The 23,116-nt window shown below is 47.3% G+C and overlaps 1 protein-coding gene across 1 annotated transcript in view; it reads left to right on the top strand.

Annotated features, from left to right (window-relative positions):
• The window catches only part of FNDC1 (fibronectin type III domain containing 1), a 68,198-nt gene extending 46,568 nt beyond the window's left edge, over window positions 1-21,630 (top strand). The window contains exons 16-24 of the mRNA XM_023744985.1: window positions 4,552-4,620; window positions 5,938-6,081; window positions 8,516-8,746; window positions 11,299-11,407; window positions 14,804-14,877; window positions 16,286-16,315; window positions 17,031-17,192; window positions 18,548-18,670; window positions 20,497-21,630. Of these exons, the coding sequence (XP_023600753.1) occupies window positions 4,552-4,620; window positions 5,938-6,081; window positions 8,516-8,746; window positions 11,299-11,407; window positions 14,804-14,877; window positions 16,286-16,315; window positions 17,031-17,192; window positions 18,548-18,670; window positions 20,497-20,612 (1,058 nt within the window). The 3' untranslated portion in view covers window positions 20,613-21,630. The remainder of the gene's footprint in view (window positions 1-4,551; window positions 4,621-5,937; window positions 6,082-8,515; window positions 8,747-11,298; window positions 11,408-14,803; window positions 14,878-16,285; window positions 16,316-17,030; window positions 17,193-18,547; window positions 18,671-20,496) is intronic.
• The last annotated feature ends 1,486 nt before the right edge of the window (window positions 21,631-23,116 follow it).

The following is a 23,116-nucleotide window of genomic DNA, read 5'->3' as shown; positions in this document are numbered from 1 at the left end:
GGGTATCAGTAGGTTAGTATTTGTTAGATAGAAAGATGAATGGATGGATGGATGGATGGATGGATGGATGGAGAGCTAGAGATATGTAACCTATATGTCTATGGCTCTGTGAGTAGCTATGTGATTTAAACAAGGTTAAATGACTGTCTTACTGGTGGGCCATTCGGACTGTTTTTCATTCTCATGGTGAGTTTCCGGGGAAAGTTGTTCCCCAGCACGTTGGGCAGGGGACACTTTTTGATCAGCAGGAGGGGCTTCCACTGGGGGAGGGGACTGCACCAGCTCCCAGCTCTGGGACACCCACTCGGGCCGTGCTCTGCCCCTGCCCATCTTCCTCCTGACAGTGGAGCTGGGACCCTCAGGGTCAGGGCGCGTGGAGCTGAGACGCATCATCTCTGCGGCTGCATCAGGCTTGGAGGAGGCGAAGTCCTCTTCTCCCCGCAGGGAGAGGTGGATTGCGTGTCGGCTGCAAAGCTTATGTCTTTTTAAGCTACTGCAGCGTGAGGACCTTCCTTTCAGCCATCATTCGCAGACCTGAGATTCTCTCACAGCACCGCTGACCATGCCAGGCTCCAGTCAATGTCGACTTGAATGCTGTCCCCAAGGGGGGGCATTGTGTTTGAAGTCCGTCTTTGCACGAACAAGTTCCAAATAACCCGGACTGCTTCCCACCTAAAAGCCCACCCCAAGAACAGGAAGCATCCGAGGAGGAGGAGCATCCGGAGGCGACCTCCCTGTCCATTTGCCCAGTGCATGCGAGCTAGACTCACCTTCGGGTTCCTGGTACCAGCACCTTCCGTACGTTCGTTCCTTGACCTCGTCTGCATGCATTAGCGTCTTATCTTTAAAAACGGAGCTATAATTAGAGTGTTGACTTAACAATTAGCTGTAAGCAGAAGAGTGACTACTTTGGATTTCGCTTTCATTGCCATTATCAATATTTTGAATTTTCTTTTGTTGCTTTTATAGACTTTATTGCTGTTCCCTCATTTATTTTGTATTTTTGGCCTCTTATTTGGCATGAAAGTGGATATTTTTCTTGGCATGTTATTTCTCCTTTTCTTTGCAAATCCTGATATATACACAGGGTGCGCAAAAGTAGGTTTACAATTGTGAGTACACAAAACACAGTTTATCCTTATATTATTAACTTTTGTATTATTTATTTGTATTACAATTGTAGACGTACTTTTGCCCACCCTTGTACGTATATTCTTTTCTGCATCCATGTCCCTTCTTCTGATTCCCTGATATTCAAGTGTCAATAATGACTTGCCTCTAGGCAGCATTTTCAAAATAAGTACAATAAATGCAAAGTTCTGGGGAAAAAATTAAATGTAAGGGGAAAAGTGCATCATCTTTAGATAAGATTACAATGTATTACAATTCATTACTTTAAAAAAACAGTTGACCCTTAACACGGGTTTGAAAGCACAGGTCCACTTATATATGCAGATTTTTTTTCAATAAAAACTATAAATGTATTTTCCTTATGATTTTCTTAACATCTTTTTCTCTAGCTTACTTTATCATAAGAACACAGTATGTATCAGATATAACATACAAAATATGTGTTAACCGATCATTTGTGTTATTGATAAGGCTCCCATCAACAGTAGGCTCTCAGTAGTTACGTTTTGGGGGAGTCAAAATATACTCAATATACTCAGATTTTGACTGCATGGGTGGTCGGTGCCCCCCGCCCCCCTTCCCCCCCCCCCCCCCCCCAACAGGGGGGGGTGTTTAAAAAATTGGCTGGCTTTTAAAAACAAGCCACAGTTCCTCTAGGAAATCCTGTGCATTGTCTACAACATGCAGTCGTTTTCCCTTTCTTGGCTGAACACCTTGCGGTGGCCTGGATGTGCCAACACACCCGTGCGCTGTGCTGACTCAGCGGAGAGGCGCTTCCAGGAAGGGGCTGATGGCAGCAGAGCCACGTCCTGGGTCTCCCTGACCGAACCTGCAGGACCACCCGCCCCGGCTCCCTCCTCTTCCTCTGCTCCGAGTCTGTGTTCTCTCACACCCTTCTCTCTTGTATTGAGCATACAGTGCGCACTTCCAAGGCCTGGGGTCCATGTGGGCACAATTAGTACTTACCAAGCACTTTGTTTATTGTTGTGATAATTACGGTTTAGAACCAGCATTAGTGATCAGGGAATGCGTATCTGCTTATCCAAGCCCCACCCCCCCACCCTCATCTGGTGGACAGTTGTCATATGCCATTGGCAAAGTCCTCAAGTTTTGTTTCTAGGCCTCCAACTTTAAAATCTTCTTCTCAGTCTCAGGTCGTGGCTCCCCTGGTTAAAGCATGCCCCCTTTTCCTTGGAAACACGGCTTTCAAATGACGTTCTGGAATAATCTGTATCGTGCAGCCATCCCAGCAATGCAAGTGTTTATGTCCTTTTGCATTTGTCACGGATGCCGTCCCTGCGTGTGTCTTCCTGTGGGCATGGATGCAGATTACACGCTTGTTTCCAGCGTATTGCTGCTTCCACTTCTCTGCTCCTTTCTCCCTCTCCTCATGCGCAGACACACACATCCTTTTTACTTGCTCTGACTGCAGTAGAGAGAGTGCCTTCCTCCCGGGACTGGATCCTTCCTCTTTGGTATCTAAACACCACCTTAAGCGACAGGCATTCTCCGTTTCTACCTGCGGAGTAAGAGCCAGTACCCTTGTGCTTCAGGTTCCCTCTCTGCAGCGGGTCTGATGAGGTCATGTGTTTGGAAATGGGAGGTGCCAGCTGAGCATCTTTGACCATTTGTGGGGCCTGTTTCAGTAACACAGTCATGTTGGAATGGCCCCACTGGCCACGCTCGCTCCCAAGACAGAAAAGACGAAGAGGATAATAAAAAATTCACTGGAGCTGGACCAACCGTACACTTTGCAAATGTCCTTGGTTTCAAATGACCATCATTCACCTCCTCTCTGAACTTCTACTGAGAATCGTTTTTATAGTTTTCAAAAATATCTCTGGAGCTAAGGCCTCGTTTTGGGGGATATTTTGCACTCGTTTTTTTAATGGCCATTTGCATAAGTCACTCAAGAGAATAAACCATCCACCATGGTTGGTGGCTGGCAGTTACTTGTACATGAAGAAGTGGAAGCTTTTGACATTGGAGCAGGGTTGACTCATACAACGTCCACTTTTACGTAGTTGCAAGTGGTTGAAAAGGCATCCGGAGGAGCAAATTCTGACAGCTTAAAAAAATAAATACACTGATTCCACCTTGGAAGTAACTTTTACTTGGAATCAAGATGGTGCTATTTTGGAAAAAGCTGCCTGACTTTGTTTGTTTGTTTTTTAAAGAAGGAGCACTGCATTACTCAATATGATGATTACTTTTGCCAGAAGACGTAGCTGTTGCTCACCCGAATAGGTGACCCTGCTTTGCGGGTCCCCGGCACCATTCCTGTGACCTGCTGTCGGGCTGGGGTACTTCAGCGCCTCCAGGAGTTGTACTTCATCCTGGGCATCCACGAAGGAAACCTTACACTTTCCCTTCCCTTGTTCAGTCTGAGATGCAAAAATTATATGACTTATTCATTGGTGACTTGGCCAAAAATAACAGTGAAAAGAAACGGGTCTGAACCGATAATGAGGAAAAACAAGACTCTGTTCTTAACAGTTCAGTGGATGAGGGAAAGAAAGAGGCGTTCCTGGAAACAATGGCAGGATGACCTCCAACGCTAGGTGCCCTGAACTTGAAAACTGCTCAACTTGACCCAGCCCAGGAGTAATTCCTCTTGGATCCAGGCGTATTGACATTGGAATGACCGAAGGGAAATCATGTCTAATGGTTTTTCGTGAAACGACCATTGTGAGCCCCGAGGGTGGATCATTCGCTTCTCTCTTGCGGACACCCATGGGCCCCATCAGAGCATGCCCGGCATTAGCGCCGAGAGGGTGAAGTGGGTGCTGGGCGTCCCCCAGGCCCCGGTGGCTTCGGGCTTTGCCCTGTGTTCCTCGGAAGGGCCGGTGGCCAAGGTCCTCCGCTGGCGGGGTTTGTTTTGGCGCCGTTGCATTCATGATGTTATCCAAACCAGCCTCAAAGGAGGCCAGTGGGCTGAATCCTGGGGAATGATCAATGAGTGTCTCACAATGAAAAGTTCAAATTGGTGCCCGTAATTTTTTAGGGGCGGGGCTTATACACCTTCCACTTCACCTGCTCCTTTATTAAGCTGGGGAATGGTGATTCTAGTAGCGCAGCTTAAGGTTTACAAGCGACTTCATGGCTTAGTTGAACATTTAAAAAGTGGAGACAGGTTATGAAGGATAAAGTACACAGTTTTTGGAGCCAGAGGGTTTGAAGTTCAAGTTCAGTGTTAGCTCTGCCTTCGCCAGCTGTGGGGCCCCAGGCACATGTAAGTCCTTGGTGTCCGTGGCTGCCAAGCAGGCATGAGTCCTTGCATGTATCTTCTGAGCAAGTGCAGGAGGCCCTGACTCTGAGGACTTATGCCCATGAACCCGCCACGGGGGGAGAACCATTGTGCCCTGGACACGATCCTGAGCCTGGAGCCCCGGTGACCCTCTCTCCCTCCCTCTTCCCTAGATGATTTCTCAGGATTGGAGACGGACACAGCCACATCCACGGAAGAGGCCTACGTTGTCTATGATGCAGGTACTAACTGGTTTTAAGCACATTATTTGGATAATTTCTTTCCTGGTGGGAGGACCTTATTTTAATCCCTAAGTGGGTGTGCTGAATTGCAGTTTCCTTCAGAACCCTGGGGCGGTGGCCGGCCTTAGGGAAGGTGGGTACCCCACACTTCTAAGTTGCCCCAGTACATATTTGATCCAAAGGAAGCGTGTGCATGATTGAAAATGCAGCTTCCAAAGAAGGTCCCTCTGCTCCCCACCTCTCCCTTCCAGCCCCTCCTTCCTCCAGAAATTCTCAGCTGCCCCGTCTGAGCCTCCCCCTCCTCTGCTCTTTGTAAAACTAACCAACATCTCAGCTTCCTCTCTCGGCTCTTCACATTCTTCCCTGTTCTCTCTTTTTCTGATTCCATGGCAAATGCAATGCTACGGATGTGTTGATTTTTTTTAAATAATAGAATCTTTGCAAGTAAGGATAAGATTAAGAGTACGAAACGCCTTGGGTAGATCTGGAACTGTTTCTCAATGAACGGTAACAACGGTGTTGTTATACTTACGACCCTGCGACTCGTTGGAGAAATTCATGTCGGCATCCTGTCCCCACCCGGGACTCAGAGGTTCTCACTTTTGCCCTTCACCTTGCCTGCTAGTAGCCATCGCTCCAATGGTCTGAAATCACAAATGTGGGAGCATGTGGGAGCAGTGTCTCCTTTGCTGCCATCATAATACAGTTTGATGCAGGGTTGAATCTTGCAAACAAAAATGAACTTCAAAGAAAGAAAGCAGAGGAAGGTTCCTTAGCACCTTTGCAAACACTATGCAGCTTCCCATTACCTTTGAGCAGCTGAAAAGGGAGCAGTTTTATTTTCTTTTTTAAATGTTAAAAGATTATTTCTCTTAGCGGAATTAATCCCACCTCCTCCTCAGAAAAAAGCCAAAGATGATAAATGGAAAACAATCAAGTTTATTTTCTGATGGGAATCTGTTATGCTCTAGGAGGGGAACTGATTTAGGTAGAGACTGGCCTTGGACAGGACCAGGACCGTGCTAAACTGGTGAATTCTAAGGCTCTCTCAGCTTTGATTTAAAAACTTCATTTTTTCTGGTCAGATGTGGTTCTTTTTTCCCGTCCTCTCTTTTCTCTGCAGCTGCTTTTCTGAGGGGATGGAAATGGGGGGAAATACTGTTTTATTAGAAATAAATTATGTTTGGGCACGGCATTTATCGTGGGGTGTGTGCGCGCACGCTTTAATCTAGAGTGTGGTCTTAGAAGGTCTCTTTTGGCTGCAAACAGCACTCCTTTGAGGGAGTGCCCAGTTACAGAGCCTTCATCCCGTTTCAGATTATGAACTTGAGACCTCGAGGCCGCCGGCCTCCACCAGGCCCTCCACCATGGCCGCCACGCCCGCCGTTATCCCGGCAGAAGGCACCATTAGCTCCTTCCCCGAGGAAGAGTTCGACCTGGCTGGGAAGAAGCGATTTGTCGGTAAATAGAACTTTCTTAACCAGAGGAACGGGGTTTAGCTTGGGCCCTTTGAAGACGCGCATGGCCAGACCCTGGCCTGCCGAGGAGGCCCATGTGGAGCAGAAACTTTCCCAGAGTGAAGTTTCCACTTGGGGCGACCAGCGAGTCACTTCTGTTGAGACCACAGGGACTCTTTGCGGACAGCAGGAGAGGGGCGCATGCGGGGGACTTGGAATTGGACAGAGTAGAGATGGGCTGATCTGTGTGGCCTGAGAGTAAGGGACACTAGGGAGTATCAGGTCGGGAACACGAGTATTTTTGTCGCGGCCAGTGTCTGAGACGGGACTTCCTCGGGGCTCGCCTGCACCTTCAGTTCGTCCGCAGAGATGAGCACTGACCGACTGATGGTCGCCCAGAGCCAGGGCTTTCCTCTGAGTCACTGCCTATCTCTCTCATTAGCCTCGAGGCCTTGGGACCCATGAATTTATCCTCCTCCTTTTTGGCAGCTACGGAGACAGTTTCGAGAGGAAACTGTTTTGCTAAACTGTGTTCCACTCCCTTTGGGAGTCTTCTTTTCCCACGTCCTTAATGAACTTCACTAACGAGGCACTTAGATTAATATCTTACTAAGTAGAAAAAAATAATATATGACTAAGTAGACTGGCAACAGCTTAAACTAATATCACACTCTTTTGTTTCCAAAACAAATGCTCTGCTATAAGCAGAGAACAGCTCTTGCCAGCCAAGATGTAGTTCTGAGTGTCTCGACGACACGCACTTGAAGAGTGAGCGTAATTAATGTGCGGCGGCATTCCTGCGGGAGATGCCAGTGCTGGCCCGTGGCAGGCAGCAGCCGGCTGAATTCACCAAATCCGACTCTCTCGTTGCACGCCGGACTCGGAACTCCTGTCAGCGCTGTTATCAGCTGTCCCAGAGAACTCCGCTGAAGACGGAGAGGCTGCCATGGTCTGGCTGTTTCTGTGTGTCTGTAATCTATACAGCTTAGATTGCTCTCCAAAACTTCCAGATGAGATCCATGGACAAGCCCTGAAGGCCCAATTTTATACAAACTATTGGAAAGTAGAGGAGCTAAAAACTGCCTTTAGTCAGAATAGCCACTGAGAATGAGCACCCGCACCAAAAGATGCAATGGAACACTTAGAAAGTCCTAGAGCCCTGGCCGGTTTGGCTCAGTGGATAGAGCATTGGCCCTTGGACTAAAGGGTCCTGGGTTCGATACCGGTCAGGGCCCATACCTCTGATGCAGGCTTGATCCCTGGCCCTGGTCGGGTGCATGCGAGAGGCAACCAATCGATGTGGCTCTCTCACGTAGATGTCTCTGTCTCTCCCCCTCCCTCCCACTCTCTTTAAAAATCAGTGGGAAAATATACTCGAGTGGGGATGAACAAAAGAAGAAGTGCTAGAATGAGAGCACTCTGGAGCCTTGTGTGTATAAAGCCCGGCCCTGTGTCCCTGGCGTTTCCAACTTCTTACAGAGCGCGCATCTCAAACAGCTGTGGGCTGGAGGGAGAGCCTCCTATTGGGGCCCTTCTTTCCCGGGCCCCCCTCAGTGTCAACAGACTCAGCAGGGCATGGGACATGAGTCCAAGTCCTGCCTTATTCCTGGTGCCCTGGTGCCCACTGAGGTTGGTGTAGAAAAACCTCGAACCTGTTCATAAATGTGGGTAGCTATTGTGCTGAGCAGAGTGTTGTAGAAGGCTGTTCAGGCCTGGCCTTTGCAGACATTCCAGATGGGGATGGGGGTCATGGAAGCCCTAGAGAAGGCCTCCTAGGACTGATGCCAGAGGCTGTATATCTTGAACAGTGTGTATTCCTTTCTGGTCCCAAGACTGTCTAGGGCAGCCGTGGGCAAACTACGGCCCGCGGGCCGGATCCGGCCCGTTTGAAATGAATACAACTAAAAAAAAAAAGACCGTACCCTTTTATGTAATGATGTTTACTTTGAATTTATATTAGTTCACACAAACACTCCATCCATGCTTTTGTTCCGGCCCTCCGGTCCAGTTTAAGAACCCATTGTGGCCCTCGAGTCAAAAAGTTTGCCCACCCCTGGTCTAGGGAATGAATTTTGTTCTGGGCCTGATTCACACTTTTCCAAATGTTTGGGCATAGGAATGGTGAAATGCTGCAGATCTAACTTATGTTAAATGAATTGCAGTTTGGGAATCTTTCAAAGTAGCTGTGAGGCCATAGTCATCAATGTTCATGGGGCAATAGCATCTTTTGAAACCATGAGATTAACAGATAGAAATGGGTGGGTCCATTAAGGAGAGCGAGGGATGTGCTTCTGGGTTTGCTATGAGGGCTGATGACCTTGGAACCTCTGTCTAGCAGGGAGAGACTGAACGATTGGTCTGCTCCATGGAGCAGACCTTATGTTTCTGCCTCCAGAGAAAGCCTTCAGCAACCCGACTGGGTGTCTGTTCTCTTACAGCTCCTTATGTGACGTATCTAAGTAAAGACCTATCCGCCCCTTGCTCTCTGACCGATGCTCTGGATCACTTCCAAGTGGAGAGCCTGGATGAAATCATTCCGACTGACATGAGGAAGAATGACCTGCCTCCGCAGCACGCGCCCCGCAATATCACCATTGTTGCTATGGAAGGCTGCCACTCATTTGTCATTGTGGACTGGGACAAAGCCACCCCGGGAGATGTGGTAACAGGTGTGTCCAAGGCAGATGTTTAGAGTTCCCATCAACATGTAGGTGGGACATACAGATAATAATGGATGGACAGATGAGGATGAGTATATGGAGGGATGGAGGGATGGATACATGGATGGATGGGTGGATGGATGGATGGATGGATGGATGGATGGATACATGGGTGGATTGGATGAATGGATGAGTAGGTGCGTGGGTGGGCTAGATGGATAAAATGCAGATGTCTTCTTTCAAAAGGATGAAATATAGGCAGGTAGGGAAGTCCTGTGGGGCAGTATGAAGAGCACTGGATGAAGTCAGAAGTCCAGAATCCTAGTCCAAGATAGATTGCATGACCTTGAGCTACCTCCTTCATCTCCCTGGACATTTGTTTCCTCTTGTGCAAAATATTGTTACATCTTTTGCGTTCTGTAATCCTGCAAAATAGCCAGGGAGTCCATGTAGCCACTTGTAAGATTAGATCCTACAGTATGATGGATGATGAAGAGCTCCTACCGTGTGCTACCTTGTGACTCTGCCTCTTCCATTTTCCATGCCTGCTGGGTGCTTCCAGATCAGTCTTAGTGCTTCTGAATTGCTTATGTGGGAATTGGATGCGATGGAAAAAGGCCCAGGCATCTTGAGCCTCCTAGATTCTTGGCCTATGAGATGATCATGAGTTCATCTGACTCTGCCAAGGATATATTTGAGGAGAAATATATTGAAATAAGTTTTTACCGAAGATAATTGATATTTTCTTTGAAGAGACCCTTCCTTTGTGAATGATTTCTTCTGAGCCTGCAAGTTGTGTAAGAGGAAGGGATATGTATGTGTGTGTGTCTTGGGCTAGATGGGTGATGGTGGTATAGTTTGACATTATCTGTCACTATTATGCTAATGTAGTTCATCAAAGTCATAGTACTTTTGCTTTATGTCCCTAATATTATCTCTTAAAATGAGAAAAAAGTATCCAAGAACATCCAAAAAGCAAGTTTTCTTATGGAGTTTGCACAGCAGCGCAAAAGCCCGGATAAGGGACACAGGAAAGAACAGCCGGGTATTGTGCCAGGTGAGGTTGCAGGGCCCAGAGGAGCCATGACGGTGCAGGATCGAGGAGTCTGAGCCTTAGGTGTAACTAACAGTGCTGGTTACTCCAGTGTGCATGCTGCGTGGGCTGCTGCAGCCAGTATCTATGAAGTCCAACATGCTTCTAATAGGAAGCAGTAAATCAATGGAAGAAGGAAAGCTTGCAGTCAAAACATCCAGAAAATTCTTTTCATTGAATATGGTTTTATGAAGGGCAATTTTGAAAATCAAGCAAGCAAGCATACAGAAGAATCATTGAAAACCTTACCTTATACTGTTTAGCTTTTGATCTCTTGCACAACAGAGGTTACTTAACATAAGTATACCACTGCTCCCTGAGCCCTGGGGCGTTTGAGAAACACAGCTGAAGGATGAGAGTTATCAGTTATCCTTCAGGGATCGCCCCATTTGAGGACCCCAGGGAAGCTCTCCATGTCCACCATGACTAGGTCTCCCTTCACACCCCTGGGAGCACGTGGACAGATCCTTCATAGTTCCAGTCACAGCTGTGTTACTCGGTCTGTCTGTCTGCTCTACTGCTCCCTGAGTCCTCAGCACTTAGTATAGTGTCTGAGCAATAGTGGACATGCAGTAAATATCTGTTAAATGAATTAATGAATGAACTTGAACAAGATACTTAGCCCTCTCTAAGACTCACTTTTCTCATGTCAAAGTGTGGCTACTCATACCCATGCAGTAGGCCCAGGAGAATTAACCAGAGAGAAACGGGAAGTGTTTAGCATAGTGTTCGGGACATAGGAAGTGCTTGACAAGGGGTTCTCCCTTTGTGTGTAACGTAAGAGACCTAGAACAGAGGATGCGGGCAGCTGTGCCATGACCTTCGCTCGGCCTTCTGAGGCAGCCTGGGCAGGTGTCAGTGCCGAGGGCCCCCCCTCTGAGCTCTGAATAGCGATGAGGCAGAAAGAAGAGCTGCCTGACTGCTCTCATTAGACATCAAGGTCAAGGGCAAGAACGGGTATTCACCACGAGAAATCGTAGGGGAGCCTTCACCAGTCAGGTAAGACCTCAATGACTCCGGGGTCTTTCAGCCACACACGCGTACATGGCATTCCACAGTGTCTTTGTTTCGTGTGAGAAACGGCTGGATGTGTCTCTACCAGGAAATAATCTTACGACTTGTGTGGCCGTCACTCCTCTCTCCCTCTGCTTCTCCTGGGCAGTCAGGATGAGGTGGGGTTAGTTCTGAGGAGATGAGGGGGCCACGGGGTGTGGGAGACTAGGAGGAGGAGGAGAAGTGGGAGGCTAGCAAGTCTCAGGAAGTGTCTTTAATTTTGTTACCTGCATGTGGAGTCACCAGAAGATCCCAACACCCCATCCTCACCCAACACACAGCGTCCTCTCTGTGGAAACTCCCGCAGAGCCGCCTCCACGCCGTCGCCTCACCCCTGCCCTCCTCCACGGGTTACACCTTTTGCGGGGCGTGGTGCCTTCACGCTCACTGGGTTCTTCCTTCTTCCCACACGCAGGCTACTTGGTTTACAGCGCATCCTATGAAGACTTCATCAGGAACAAGTGGTCCACCCAGGCTTCGACGGTCACTCATTTGCCCATTGAGAACCTGAAGCCAAACACAAGGTAGGGCGTGGCAGTCACTGAAAAACCAAACAATGAGGCCTGTGGACACAGTGACAGGTATCCTTGGGCTGAAAAGGAAGAAGCTCAACCAAAATGTTTTTATGATTTCCTTTGCCTCCTCTTCAGTTCTCGTAGTGTATCCGTGGACACCCACCTAGGACAGGTAGTTCCTCGGAAGCAGTTACTGTGGTTACTGCAATTGTTAGTCTGTTGTGTGGACATTTTGTTCCCTGGTTTCCAGAGACTCAATGCCGCCTACCACTGGGTAAGCAGAGATGTTCTGTATTGAAAAGGAAGTGATCCTTTTGTCGTCACCCGTGTGGCGGCGTTAGACGGGCACACCCTCCCCATGTGACGTCAATGGAGCAGCCATTGCTAACGTTTTCATTCACTGGTACTCAAACTCTATGATGTATAGTTTAGATCATTCCAGGATTTAAAATAGGTTACCACCACGTCTTCCTACACCGGGCACGTGCTGGCTGGGCAGAGGGCCATCTGGGAGCCAGAGTTTACAGCCTTGGTGTGAAAAATGCAAGATGCATCCCCAGGGTACAAAGTGGGGGAGTTTGCATTTCCGCTTCTATACAGTCTGGTTTTGAGGGTGATGACCATCAGGAAAGCTTCCCTGGTGGGTGAACACGGTGAAGCACGGGCACGGGGTGGCCGAGCAGTGGAGTGCCTGTGAACCAGCTCTCTGGGGGAAAACAGCGTTCCCTGGTGCGTGGTGTTTGCCAGTGCTCCCACCAGGGCCAGTGGGTTTCATGCCTAAAAATCGGTTTAAGACGCCGTTAACCAGGAGAAGGAGGGTGGGGCAAGGCCAGGTTGTTCCAGGCAGAAAGTTTGCTCAAAAAGACGGTGCATTCTAGGAAAGGAGACCGAGAAGGCAGGAGGGGTGAGAAGGCAGGAGGCTACACGCTGGTCCCAGAGGGCCTGCGGAGCCCCTGGGGGCCTCTGTCCTACCGCCCACCCACGGTCAGCTGCCTGGTGGACAGACTGGAACAGCAGCTGCTATTGTGTTCTCCCCAGGGTGCCTTCCCGGTCATTTGTTCTGATGGGGAGTGCTGCCCAGGATGCGAGCACCGTGCCTTCTCCCACACGGGTTCCTCATAACCGCTCTGAACAGCTGCCAAACTCTCCGGGCCAGGGAAACGCTGTGATGGGAGGATGCTTTTCCCCTGCGTGAACCTGAGGAGGAGGAGGAGAAGTGGGGGACTAGCAAGCCTCTGGGGGACTCCCTTTAGGAATCCAATGCTTCCTCCATGGAGTCCGGGTTTTCCCACCTCATCGCTGTCCCCATGCTTCCCAGACGTCCCCCGAATCGGAGACACAAGAAGCCATGGATGCAGAGGAGCCAGAGTGTAAACCCAGCTGTGGCTCTTCATCGCGAGTCTTGGGTGTGACTTCGCGTGGGCATATCACCCAGCTCTGCCAGCTCACTTTCTGGAGCGCGTATTTTAATCCACACTCAAGGTCCGATGATTTGTCACTGCGGAGTCGATTCAAAAGCAGGGCCAAAGCCTATGTAAGGCAGCAAGGCATGGATCGCACCTGCTACTTGGGCGAGGCAGACACTCTTCAGAGTATGAATGTATATTTTAGCTCATAGCAAAAGCTTCATGTGGTTTTTGAAAATAGGAGCTTCACTTTCTTCATAATTCCAGGTTGCTTTTCAGTGTAGCTTATTTAAATTTACTTGGACACATTAGGTGAAGTTCAAGTGGAAGCATGTCCTTGGAGTTGGGCCACGTGGCTTTGCGGAGGATGGAATGATGATGCGCCGGGACGGTGGGTCTGGAGATGCTGAGGTGCCAGAGGGAGACCCGCTGATGCAACAGAAACGCTGGACCAGCTCCCCTCTGGGGACTGGCGTCTCCTCGGTGCACAGCTGAGTGCGGAGCTTGGGGAAGGGGCATCAGGCGGCTCCAGTGGTGGCTCGAGAAACAGTCAGGAGGAATGTCCCCTGTAGCCTCAGAATGTGTCATCCCTTGGGCTTTCATTTCCTTTTTCTTAAGGAAAAAAGAAAATATCTGTAAAGTTTGACCAGAATCATAACAGCCAGACCCACCACTTGACCAGCTGCAGTTTCGCCTTCGATTCCTCCCCAGCCACCCATGAAAGTGCACACCGCTGGGAAAGCGTGAACTGAGCAGCGTAAGATCTGGAGACTTGTGTGCTCAATTGTGCATCTTTTTCTCAAATGAAATTTTAGAAAGGATTCTCCCCTTAATGAGATGGGAATGACTCTTAAAGGCTTCAAAGAAGACTAATTTTACTGGGTGGCTTCATCAGCTCAGCCATTTCGACCAGCTGTTTCATCAGACACAAAATCACGTCCTGTCTGTAACTGTGAGGCCGAGGGCTCCTTGGTGATCGAGGATGCTCAGAGGCGTGGCGCCAGGACACAGCCTTTGCTCTCCGCATGTCAGTAACTCACCTTTAAAACCCAGTGCCTTTTCATCAGCGCATGTAATCTGTGCGCCTGACGAAGAATTCTGGAACGAAGTGTGACTCCTCTGGTCAGAGCCACAGAGAAAGGCTCGCCGTGAACTCTCCAAAGCGGTGCAGAGCCACACTCGCAGGATGTACCCCTTCCTCGCCTGCAGTAGCCCAGAGGGCAGGGTGAGGGAACACAGAGCTTCACAGAGACTGAGTGGGTACTAGGTGGTGCTGGGCCCCAGTCTCTCCAGCCACCGCTTTCATCCTGTAGCTCCCAAGAGAGCAAAGCAAGATGTCCCGGGACTCCCACCCCCGGGGGCCTAGCAGCCTCCCTCCAGGTGGACGAGCCGATGTGCTTGCTGCTCATTCTCTGTTCCAAGACCGAGGAGAATCTCGAGAAGTTCTCCAGGCCTGCTCCACATCCCTTCCTGGACTCGCTCCTCTCTCCCGGAGGCGCAGAAGCTCGAAACTCTTCTAAGGCTTCCGAGCCAACCACAGCGCTTGTCATGCAACCAAAACACGTTGGTTGCCTCTGGACCAGTTCTCCCTCTCTGCCCTCGGTCATGGCGGGCCCCAGAGCCTGCTCTTCCACGCGGAGCCCAGCGGTGCCCTCCGGAGCCTGGCCCTCCAGCGGGGCCCAAGCAGGACAAGAGGAGGTTCCTCCCAGGGCCGAGTCTCACAGCAGAACCACCGGGTGCCCTAAGGGACACAATCTCTCTGTGACGCCCCGTCTGCTCCCAGTGGCCACAGGTCTATGCTGTTCATTGTATTATTTTGAAAAGTTATTAGAAAATGAGAAAGTTCAGAGAACGATGAAGAAATAGCAGGGATGTGTGCATTAGTAAAAAAAAAAAAATAGGACTCAAAGTCTGCCACAGAGTAAGGAGTTGGGAAGTCTGTCTTATTACAGAACTTAAACAAGCGTCTCTCTCAGCAAGCGTTTTCTTCCCGTTTCAGGTTTAAAGTTCAAGCCAAGAACCCTCAGGGCTATGGACCCATCAGCCCGTCGGTCTCATTTGTCACGGAGTCAGGTACGGCCGGCTGCCTTCACTTCTCCCTTTTCTCAAAAACAAATAATTTGGAATAATGACTGCAATAGAATAAAAACTGGAAAATTAGAATCCTAACTTTTCTATTTACTGAATTCATATTGGCTATTGCTTTATTAAATAAACATCACTTTCTGCTAGGTTAAAACTTGGACGATAATATTCAAAGTAGTCTTTTTTGGAACTGCCTGGGAAATGGAAAGGTCAAATTCCAGTGAAAGGGGGGATCTAGTTCTCAGCCATGCAGGAAAGATAGTCTGAATCTCTCCGCAAAAGATTTCGTGGCAGAGGTAATTTTTTCATTGCAAACAGCTGAAGAGCATAACTAGCCTGAGGCCTGAGAGGCAGCTGCTTCTAACAATGAGTTACGTCTCTAAGATGCTTATTTAATTGTTTAAGATTTTTCTTTTCTTTTTTAAAAATATATTTGTATTGATTTCAGAGAGGAAGGGAGAGAAATAGAGAAACATGAATGATGAGAGGGAATCATTGATCCGCTGCCTCCTGCCTAATGCATCAAAACATGGGGAAGAAAATGAAATCTTTTTGAGAATATGCTCTATACTGGAAATGTAGGCAAAGGACCTCAATAGCACTTTCACCTATTTCATCTAAGAAGTGTGTTTCTCATTAGTAATCAAGAAGAAGCCATTATCAGTGGTTAATGTGCTAACGTGGGGAATGTGTCTATATTTATGGCTACATTTCCTAAAAAGAAAATGGACTTTTGGCAACTTTCAGAATCAACATGATGAAAATCTATAAGAAGAAAACCAAATTATTCACATTTAAGCATCTATCAAGAACCTGATGTCTGAAATCTGAGGGAGGAAGGCACATGTGTAGCTCATTCTCGTTCATTACTCAGCAGCATCCCTTGCACGGCGGCTGCACCACAGTGAGCTTCTCCACTCACCTGCTGGTAGACATCGGCTGTTTCTGCTCTTTGACTATGAAAAATAAAGCTGCTGTGAGCGTTCGTGTATACAAGTGTTTGCCGGGACATGTTTTAATTTCTCTTGGATAAGATCTCAAGGCTACAAAGGGTGGATTGTACAGTAGGTACATGTTTACCTTTTTAAGAAACCACCAACCTGTTTTCCCAAGATGGACACGTTTTAAAACATAATGAGTATTTCATTTCATTATTTTGTGGTACCCAGTGTCAAAGTATTCAGAGACCCACAACTTCTATAAAAATAATGAAGTATTTCTCAAAAGAAAGTGCTCAGAAAATAAAAACTAACAAAAATGTTGGCCTCTGACAAAGAAACCGTATATTTTTTCTTTGCTACTCCAGTTGGGTTAGCCCTCTCGGTTATAATACACATTTAAGCACTGGCATGGTTGTGAAATGTGATAATGGAGTCATTTTTTTTTCATTCCACAGACAACCCTCTGCTTGTTGTGAGGCCACCAGGTAAGTCTGTCTTCTTGATAAACTCCATATTTGAGTAATCATGTTGAACACTGACTATGAGATTATTACAAGTGCTGGACCATTTTTGCATTTTTATATTAGGACGACATCAGTGGTTTCTTTACTCCCTTCATCCTAATCCAGGGAAAAGTGATCTGGGAATTTTTTAATAGCAGCCAATATTGATTAAAAAAAACCCATTATGGGTGGCCAAGCTCTCTGAGAATAGATAAGTTTATTTTCATTCAACCCCCTTTGAATATTTTAAATATTTGAAAAGGTAGCAAAATGCATTAAGTGTATAACAAAATTTTACTTTGTTTTTAAATAACCTGAGAAAGCTTTATTGCTCAAGTTCAGGATGGGTCTTCTGAGTGACAAGAACAGTAGGAGTCTATGCAGAGGGACCTGGTGGGGGGTAGGATGGCATGCTTAGCAAGATCAACTTGGCCTCGATAGCTTATTGCCCTTGAGGCATAATGCCTTTTTCTTACTCTGAGAATCTCTTCACTATGTTCGAGTAAAAGGAACTCTACAACTGTGTTTCAGTCCTAAGAAGGCAAAGGAAAGAGAAAGAGGATGCCCACTGGGAGGTGGGAAAGCTTTGCTCAGGGAAGCCCTGAGAAGGAAGGCCCAGCAAATAAGTCAGATCTCTGGTACTTGGTGCGAGAATAAACACTGGAGCACCAAGCCCTGGTGTGTTTTTGTTGTCAAGGCGGCGAGCCCATCTGGATCCCATTTGCTTTCAAACACAACCCTGACTACACGGACTGCCACGGCCGGCAGTATGTGAAGCGGACGTGGTACAGAAAGTTTGTGGGCGTCATTCTCTGTAACTCACTGCGGTACAAGATCTACCTCAGTGACAACCTGAAAGGTAGGTCTTTGAGGCTGGTTGGCTGTGGGAGGGTAGGAAGAATTTTTATTTTATGAGCTACTCACTTGACATAGCAGGTGTGTGAGGATATATTTAGGTTTAGCTCAAATACAAACCAGCTTGGCAGGCTCTGTTTTAGGGTGATTCGTTCCTACACTGGCACCCAGAAAGATACATGTTTTAAATCTACCTTTTAGGAATGAAGTCCAAAATTCTGACATAAATTTAAAGGCCAGTTTTTGCTGTTAACGCAATAACAGGTAGGAGTATAAGCTGGAAGTATTGAGGAAAACACTCCCTTCATTTCCTGCTACTGGCACAACTTTACAGAGAAAAAGACACAGATGGTAAAGCATGCATTATCAGTACCATCTTTTCCAAATAACAGTTACATCGTCTTCATCGTGGGTGGGAGTAAAACAAAGGATAACACGCACACTTTGACCTACTAACATTCCAAAATGCCATCTGACGCAGCTGGCTTTGCCTCATTCACCTACGCAAATTTGTTTTTATTTATTTTTTGTTTTTGTTTTTGAGTTTTTCCATTTTTATTGTTGACATTATTACAGATGTCCCCTTCCCCACCCTTTGCCTGCCTCCACCCAGACCCCAATTTTATTTCAAAATTTGCACAATTTTAGTAAATACATTTTTCAATTTTTCCTCAGCTGCTCTATATTTTATTATGGTTTTTTGTTGTTGTTTTGTCTTGCTAGTGGTATCATGTCAAGATAATGTCAAAACAAAATCTCCCTTACAGTCCTTCACGCTGGCAGTTTCTCAGTGTATATGCCTCTCCCAACACTCACTGTCTGTGTCTCTCTCTGCCCTTCTCCTCCTGTGATTCGGAATTCCTAGGAGAGGTGCACAGCCTTCAGCATCCCAGGGTTGAGAAAAACAACTTTGTCCTACTGTGCAGCTGTGTTTCAGCACCACGGACAGTGCCTCATGGCCCAGACACACACTCTACTAGTTATAAATGAAAATAGGTTCTTCTATTTCTATAGATCTTTGTACCTTTCACAGTGCAGCCTCTGGACTAGATTAGTTTCATCTGTCCTTTTTTTAAAAACCAAGGATTAAAAAAGTATACCATTTATAGTCTGAAACTGCCTGTAATATTAATGGTTTCCATTTAGTGAACACTTGTTAAGTATTTAGCATACATGATCTCTGACACCTTAAACACTTATGGGTTGGTGCCATTATCACCAAGTTTCAAACATGGAAAGTATGACACACAGAGTTTAGTAATGTACCCACTTCAAATAGTCTCCAAAGCCCAGGCAAACTCCTAAACCAGCTGTGGCACTTTTTGAACAGTCACTGACTTATCTTATTCCTCCACAAAGACACATTCTACAGCATCGGAGACAGCTGGGGAAGAGGCGAAGACCATTGCCAATTTGTGGATTCACACCTGGATGGGAGAACGGGGCCTCACTCCTACATAGAGGCCCTCCCCAGCATTCAAGGTAATGAGAACACAGACCTGGCATGTTCCACTGGGGGTGAGAGAGGAGGACTGATATGGGGAGAAAATGCACCGTGGCCCTGCCTTTGGTGTACCGCTTGATGACAGGTTGTTGGTAGCATTATAGCTCATGACAATCAAACATTAACAAAATACACCTACTGTGTGCTGGAGTTGGGTAAGCCTAGGGAAAGAAGAGCTCAATGGAATATAAGACCTCATCCCTACTCTCAGGAAAATGGTCCATGACCAGAAAGAGAAGCTAAGTATCTGAAAGGCAACTAACAGATACAACTTAAACTGTAGATCAGGGGTCCTCAAACTTTTTAAACAGGGGGCCAGTTCACTGTCCCTCAGACCACTGGAGGGCCGGACTATAGTTTTAAAAAAAACTATGAACAAATTCCTATGCACACTGCACATATCTTATTTTGAAGTAAAAAAACAAAATGGGAACAAATACAATATTTGTATTTGCATGTGGCCCGCGGGCCGGAGTTTGAGGACCCCTGCTGTAGATAGTGACAAGAGTCATGTCACTTGGTCGTCCTGTTGTCAGGCGATTGAGCAGGTTACAGCCACTGTCTGAGTGTGAGGGAGGCCGGCCATCGGACACTGTTGGGGAAGGTTTTCAGAAGAGACAGAGTCAAAAAGAGGCCTAGACACACACAGAGTGGAGGGCCTTTGTGGGGAGAATGGCAGGAACAGTAAGGAAGAGAAAAATAAACAAGTGCAAACCAACCATGACCTGCTTCAGGAGACAGTCTATCAGCTATTTGATGATGGCTGTTGTAAGGTGGGAACAAGTGTATTCACCTCAAGGGTGAACACCTTGCAATATGTTACTTACTCCCCCAACAAACAAATAATCAGAACTGAACAAAGTCCAGCACTTTTCCCATTATGCACTCAATTCTCAACAATCTGGCATTTTCAAGACATGAGATGTTTTCTGATCCATCGACATTTTTAGCTCGGGGAAAAAAATGGTACAAAATTATTCATTTTCAAAGAAGTAAAATACAATAAAATACATAAAACAATAAGTGTATTAAGGTTCTCCAGAAAAACAAAACCAGTGGGGGCGGGGGGAAGGGAGAGAAAAAGGGAGAGAGGTGCTTATTTCAAGGAATTGCCTCATATGATGGTAGAGGCCGGCAAGCCCAGAACCTGAGGGGCCAGCAGGCTAGAGACCCGGGAGAGTCAGTGTTTCCGTGCGAGTCGCTGGCAGAACACTGTCCTCTTCACCGGAAGGAAGTTTCTTTAGGGCCTTTAACTGATTGGATGAGGCCCACCCACAATATGGAGGGTAGTCTATTTTACTCAAAGTGTTGCGATTTAAATGTTAATCTCATCTAAAACACACATTCACAGAAAGACCTGAATAGTTGACCAAATATCTGGGTCCCATAGCCTAGCCAAATTGAATACAGAAAATTAACCATCAAAATAAACATATTAAATATAGGGTGTCCCAACAAATGTATACGCACACTTTGAATAATTATAAAGGCAGTGTTTATTAAAATACATCCCATTTTCAAAATTGAGCTATCTGCTATTAAAACATGTACACATTTTGGGGAGACACCCTATATACAGGTATAAGTGCTTTTCCAAAGTCACCTTACTAACATCGACAGGTGTGGTGGAAAGGGGTTTGTTACCAATATCAGGACTCCTTTACTGCTCTTATCTCTTAGGAAACCCCATGGATTTTAGGAACGCTGTGCCGGGAACAGGGATAAAGACCAAATACATATTTCTTACTATAAATGGCAGTATCACAGATACATTTCTCTCCTCTTTTTCCTTTTCCTGTTCCAGGCTACTACCGCCAGTATCGCCAGGAGCCCGTCCGCTTTGGCAACATTGGCTTTGGGACCCCCTATTACTACGTGGGCTGGTATGAGTGTGGCGTCTCCATCCCAGGGAAGTGGTAACCACGGGACGAGCGTGCGGAAAGCTCGCCCTGCCCGGCCCCCTGGACTAACTCGCACTGAGGGCTGAGCAGGAAAAGGAAGACGGCGCCTGTCCCAAGCCCCTCTGCCCCGTGTCAGCAAGGCCACAGGTGGACACTGGATATTTGGGGCATCTTCAGTCTGGACTCAGCCCCACTTCCTGGCCTGGACCACACACGGGATTCAATGTTGCTGTTAAGTTTGCTTCTCCACACGTTTTGCTTATAATAGCACATCCCAGAGACAACCAAAGCACACAGCTACCCGGGGTGCCCACTGATTCAGGGTGATTTTCACACTTCTTAGGCACAATATCCAGACCATCGGTATCTCCAGAGAACAGCAGAAGCTGGCTTCATGGGATGCTACGCGCTCTCTTTTTTCACCGGACTCCTCCCAAACTAGCTGACGTTATGCTCCTGGCCTCTTTCTCTGCAGGAGAACTGAATTACTCAAATCATCACCCAAGGAAATATATCCTGCTTAAGATTTATCCCATGGACTCACCACTGCTAGACCAAATGTATCAAATCTTGGTAAATCTCATTTTGATATATATATGTATATTTGCATATACATATCCACACTTGTCTGCAAGAACGTTGATTAAAATGGCTAAATTTGTACCTGTTTACTAGAGAAACGTGTGTGGGACTTTTGGGAGCAAAGGTGCTGTTTACGAACATCTTATTGAGTGTCCAGAGCATGCGCACTCAGCAGTGGAGAGCCACGCCTCCGTCCTGTGAGTGCTGCTGAGCTGTGGGTGGCGGGGATACTGCCGCACGGGTGGCAAACTCATTGCAGACTGAGAGCCTTCGATCTCCCACACCCGTGTGCAAACTCGCGGCTGTCTCCGTGGGGACAGACCTAGCATGTTTGCAGATTAAGAGTTTAGGTCCCGAATGATTCGAAAATCCAGTCTTAAAGAAACTCCTTTCCCTCTCCTGCCCGTCTCAGTGTCTGCTTCTTGAAATAAAGCACCTTACCCCTCTTCGCCACAGCTCACGTGAGTTTATTTGAAACACGGTGTATAAGTGAATTTTTCTAATAAGCAGGTAACTGGCTTCGGCACCCACCAGCTGGCCATCACCATCGCCATCAGAGGGTGAGAGGCTCCAGGCTGAGGCCCCTGGGAGAGCCTGCAGTTTGCAATTTCCTGAGTGTTCCCTCGGGTATGAATCATTCATTAGCCATCAGTGCGCACAGCCGGCCTGGTCTCGGCCTCCTCTGGGAGAGATGGGGATCCGGTCAGCAGAGGAGCAGGCGCCTCTCTCCTTCTCGATCCACACTCTTCATAACCACACGGCGTGTGCCCTGCTCCTTTCACACAGGAAGGGCTTCCTGCTCACTCCTCAGAAATACACTGAGTCCCCTGGCGTTCACTCAACAATGAACACCAAGCCCCGTGATACCGGAGGCTGTATTTCATTATAGAAATCTGCACTTTTGTTAGAAAGAAGTGTTTGTGCCCTGGCCGGTGTGCTCAGTGGTCAGAGCATCAGCCTGCGCACTAAAGGGTTGTGGGTTTAATTCCTGTCAAGGGCACGTTCCTGGGTTGCAGATTCCTGGCCCCCGATGGGGGTACGTGTGGGAGGTAACCAATAGATGTGTCTCTCTCACATCGATGTGTTTTTTTTTTCTCTCTGCCCCCACTCTCCCTCCCTTCCACTCCCCAAAAAAAAGAAAAGAAAGAAATGGAAAAAATATCCTCAGTTGAGGATTAACAACAACAAAAAAGTGTTTGCAAGTTTTGATGGAAATTACTACAAACCCCAGATGATAGAGCAGCCAAAACAAAAACACCGGCTCTGAGCCAAGGTGGTACGATTACCAAAATTCTGTCCAAACGTGGTTACGTCACAGTTCACATGAGTGCTCGTGGCCACATCAGCTCTGGCTCCGTGTCCACTCAGGAGGCCACGTTTCTGGACGCCACGGGCCTGAAAACCACTTCGTGTCAAGTCAGGAGGACATTAATGGGGCCATTTTCCTGAAGCCTTTGTCTATTTCAAAGGCTCAAAGAAGCAGCGAGTTTGCCAGCTCTAGAGGCAGAAGCAGCACAGGTGGGGATTCAAGAAAAAGAACACATGACTCGCACAGTGAGGAGCGAGCCTCCTTGGGAAGCAGGGAGAAGTCTGTCCCCGAGAAGCCGGAAATGGCACGGGAAAGGTCTAAACTTGCGCCCGGAGGCCCCGGCCTGTGTTCACGTGGCCTGTGAGCCCAGAATGGCTTTTCAAAGGGCTGTAAACCAAACAAACAGACAAGCAAAAAACTCAGTATTAGTCAACAGAAACCATATGTGGTTCACAGGCCTGAAATATTTACCATCTTACCCTGTAAGAAAAAGTTTGCACAGCCTTAGGTTAGAGTTTTCCTGGGTTTAAAGACGGTTTAAGCAAAGTCCTAATTAAAAACTATCACATCACATAGGACTTCATAGATGTTTGTTTTCCTCGTACTTATGTTTGGAAATTGATGGATATGCT

Source organism: Myotis lucifugus, unplaced genomic scaffold (assembly GCF_000147115.1).
Source record: "Myotis lucifugus unplaced genomic scaffold, Myoluc2.0 scaffold_505, whole genome shotgun sequence".
Lineage (NCBI taxonomy): Eukaryota > Metazoa > Chordata > Mammalia > Chiroptera > Vespertilionidae > Myotis > Myotis lucifugus.
The sequence above is the reverse complement of the archived record's forward strand: the minus strand, read 5'-3'. Positions and strand labels throughout refer to the sequence as shown.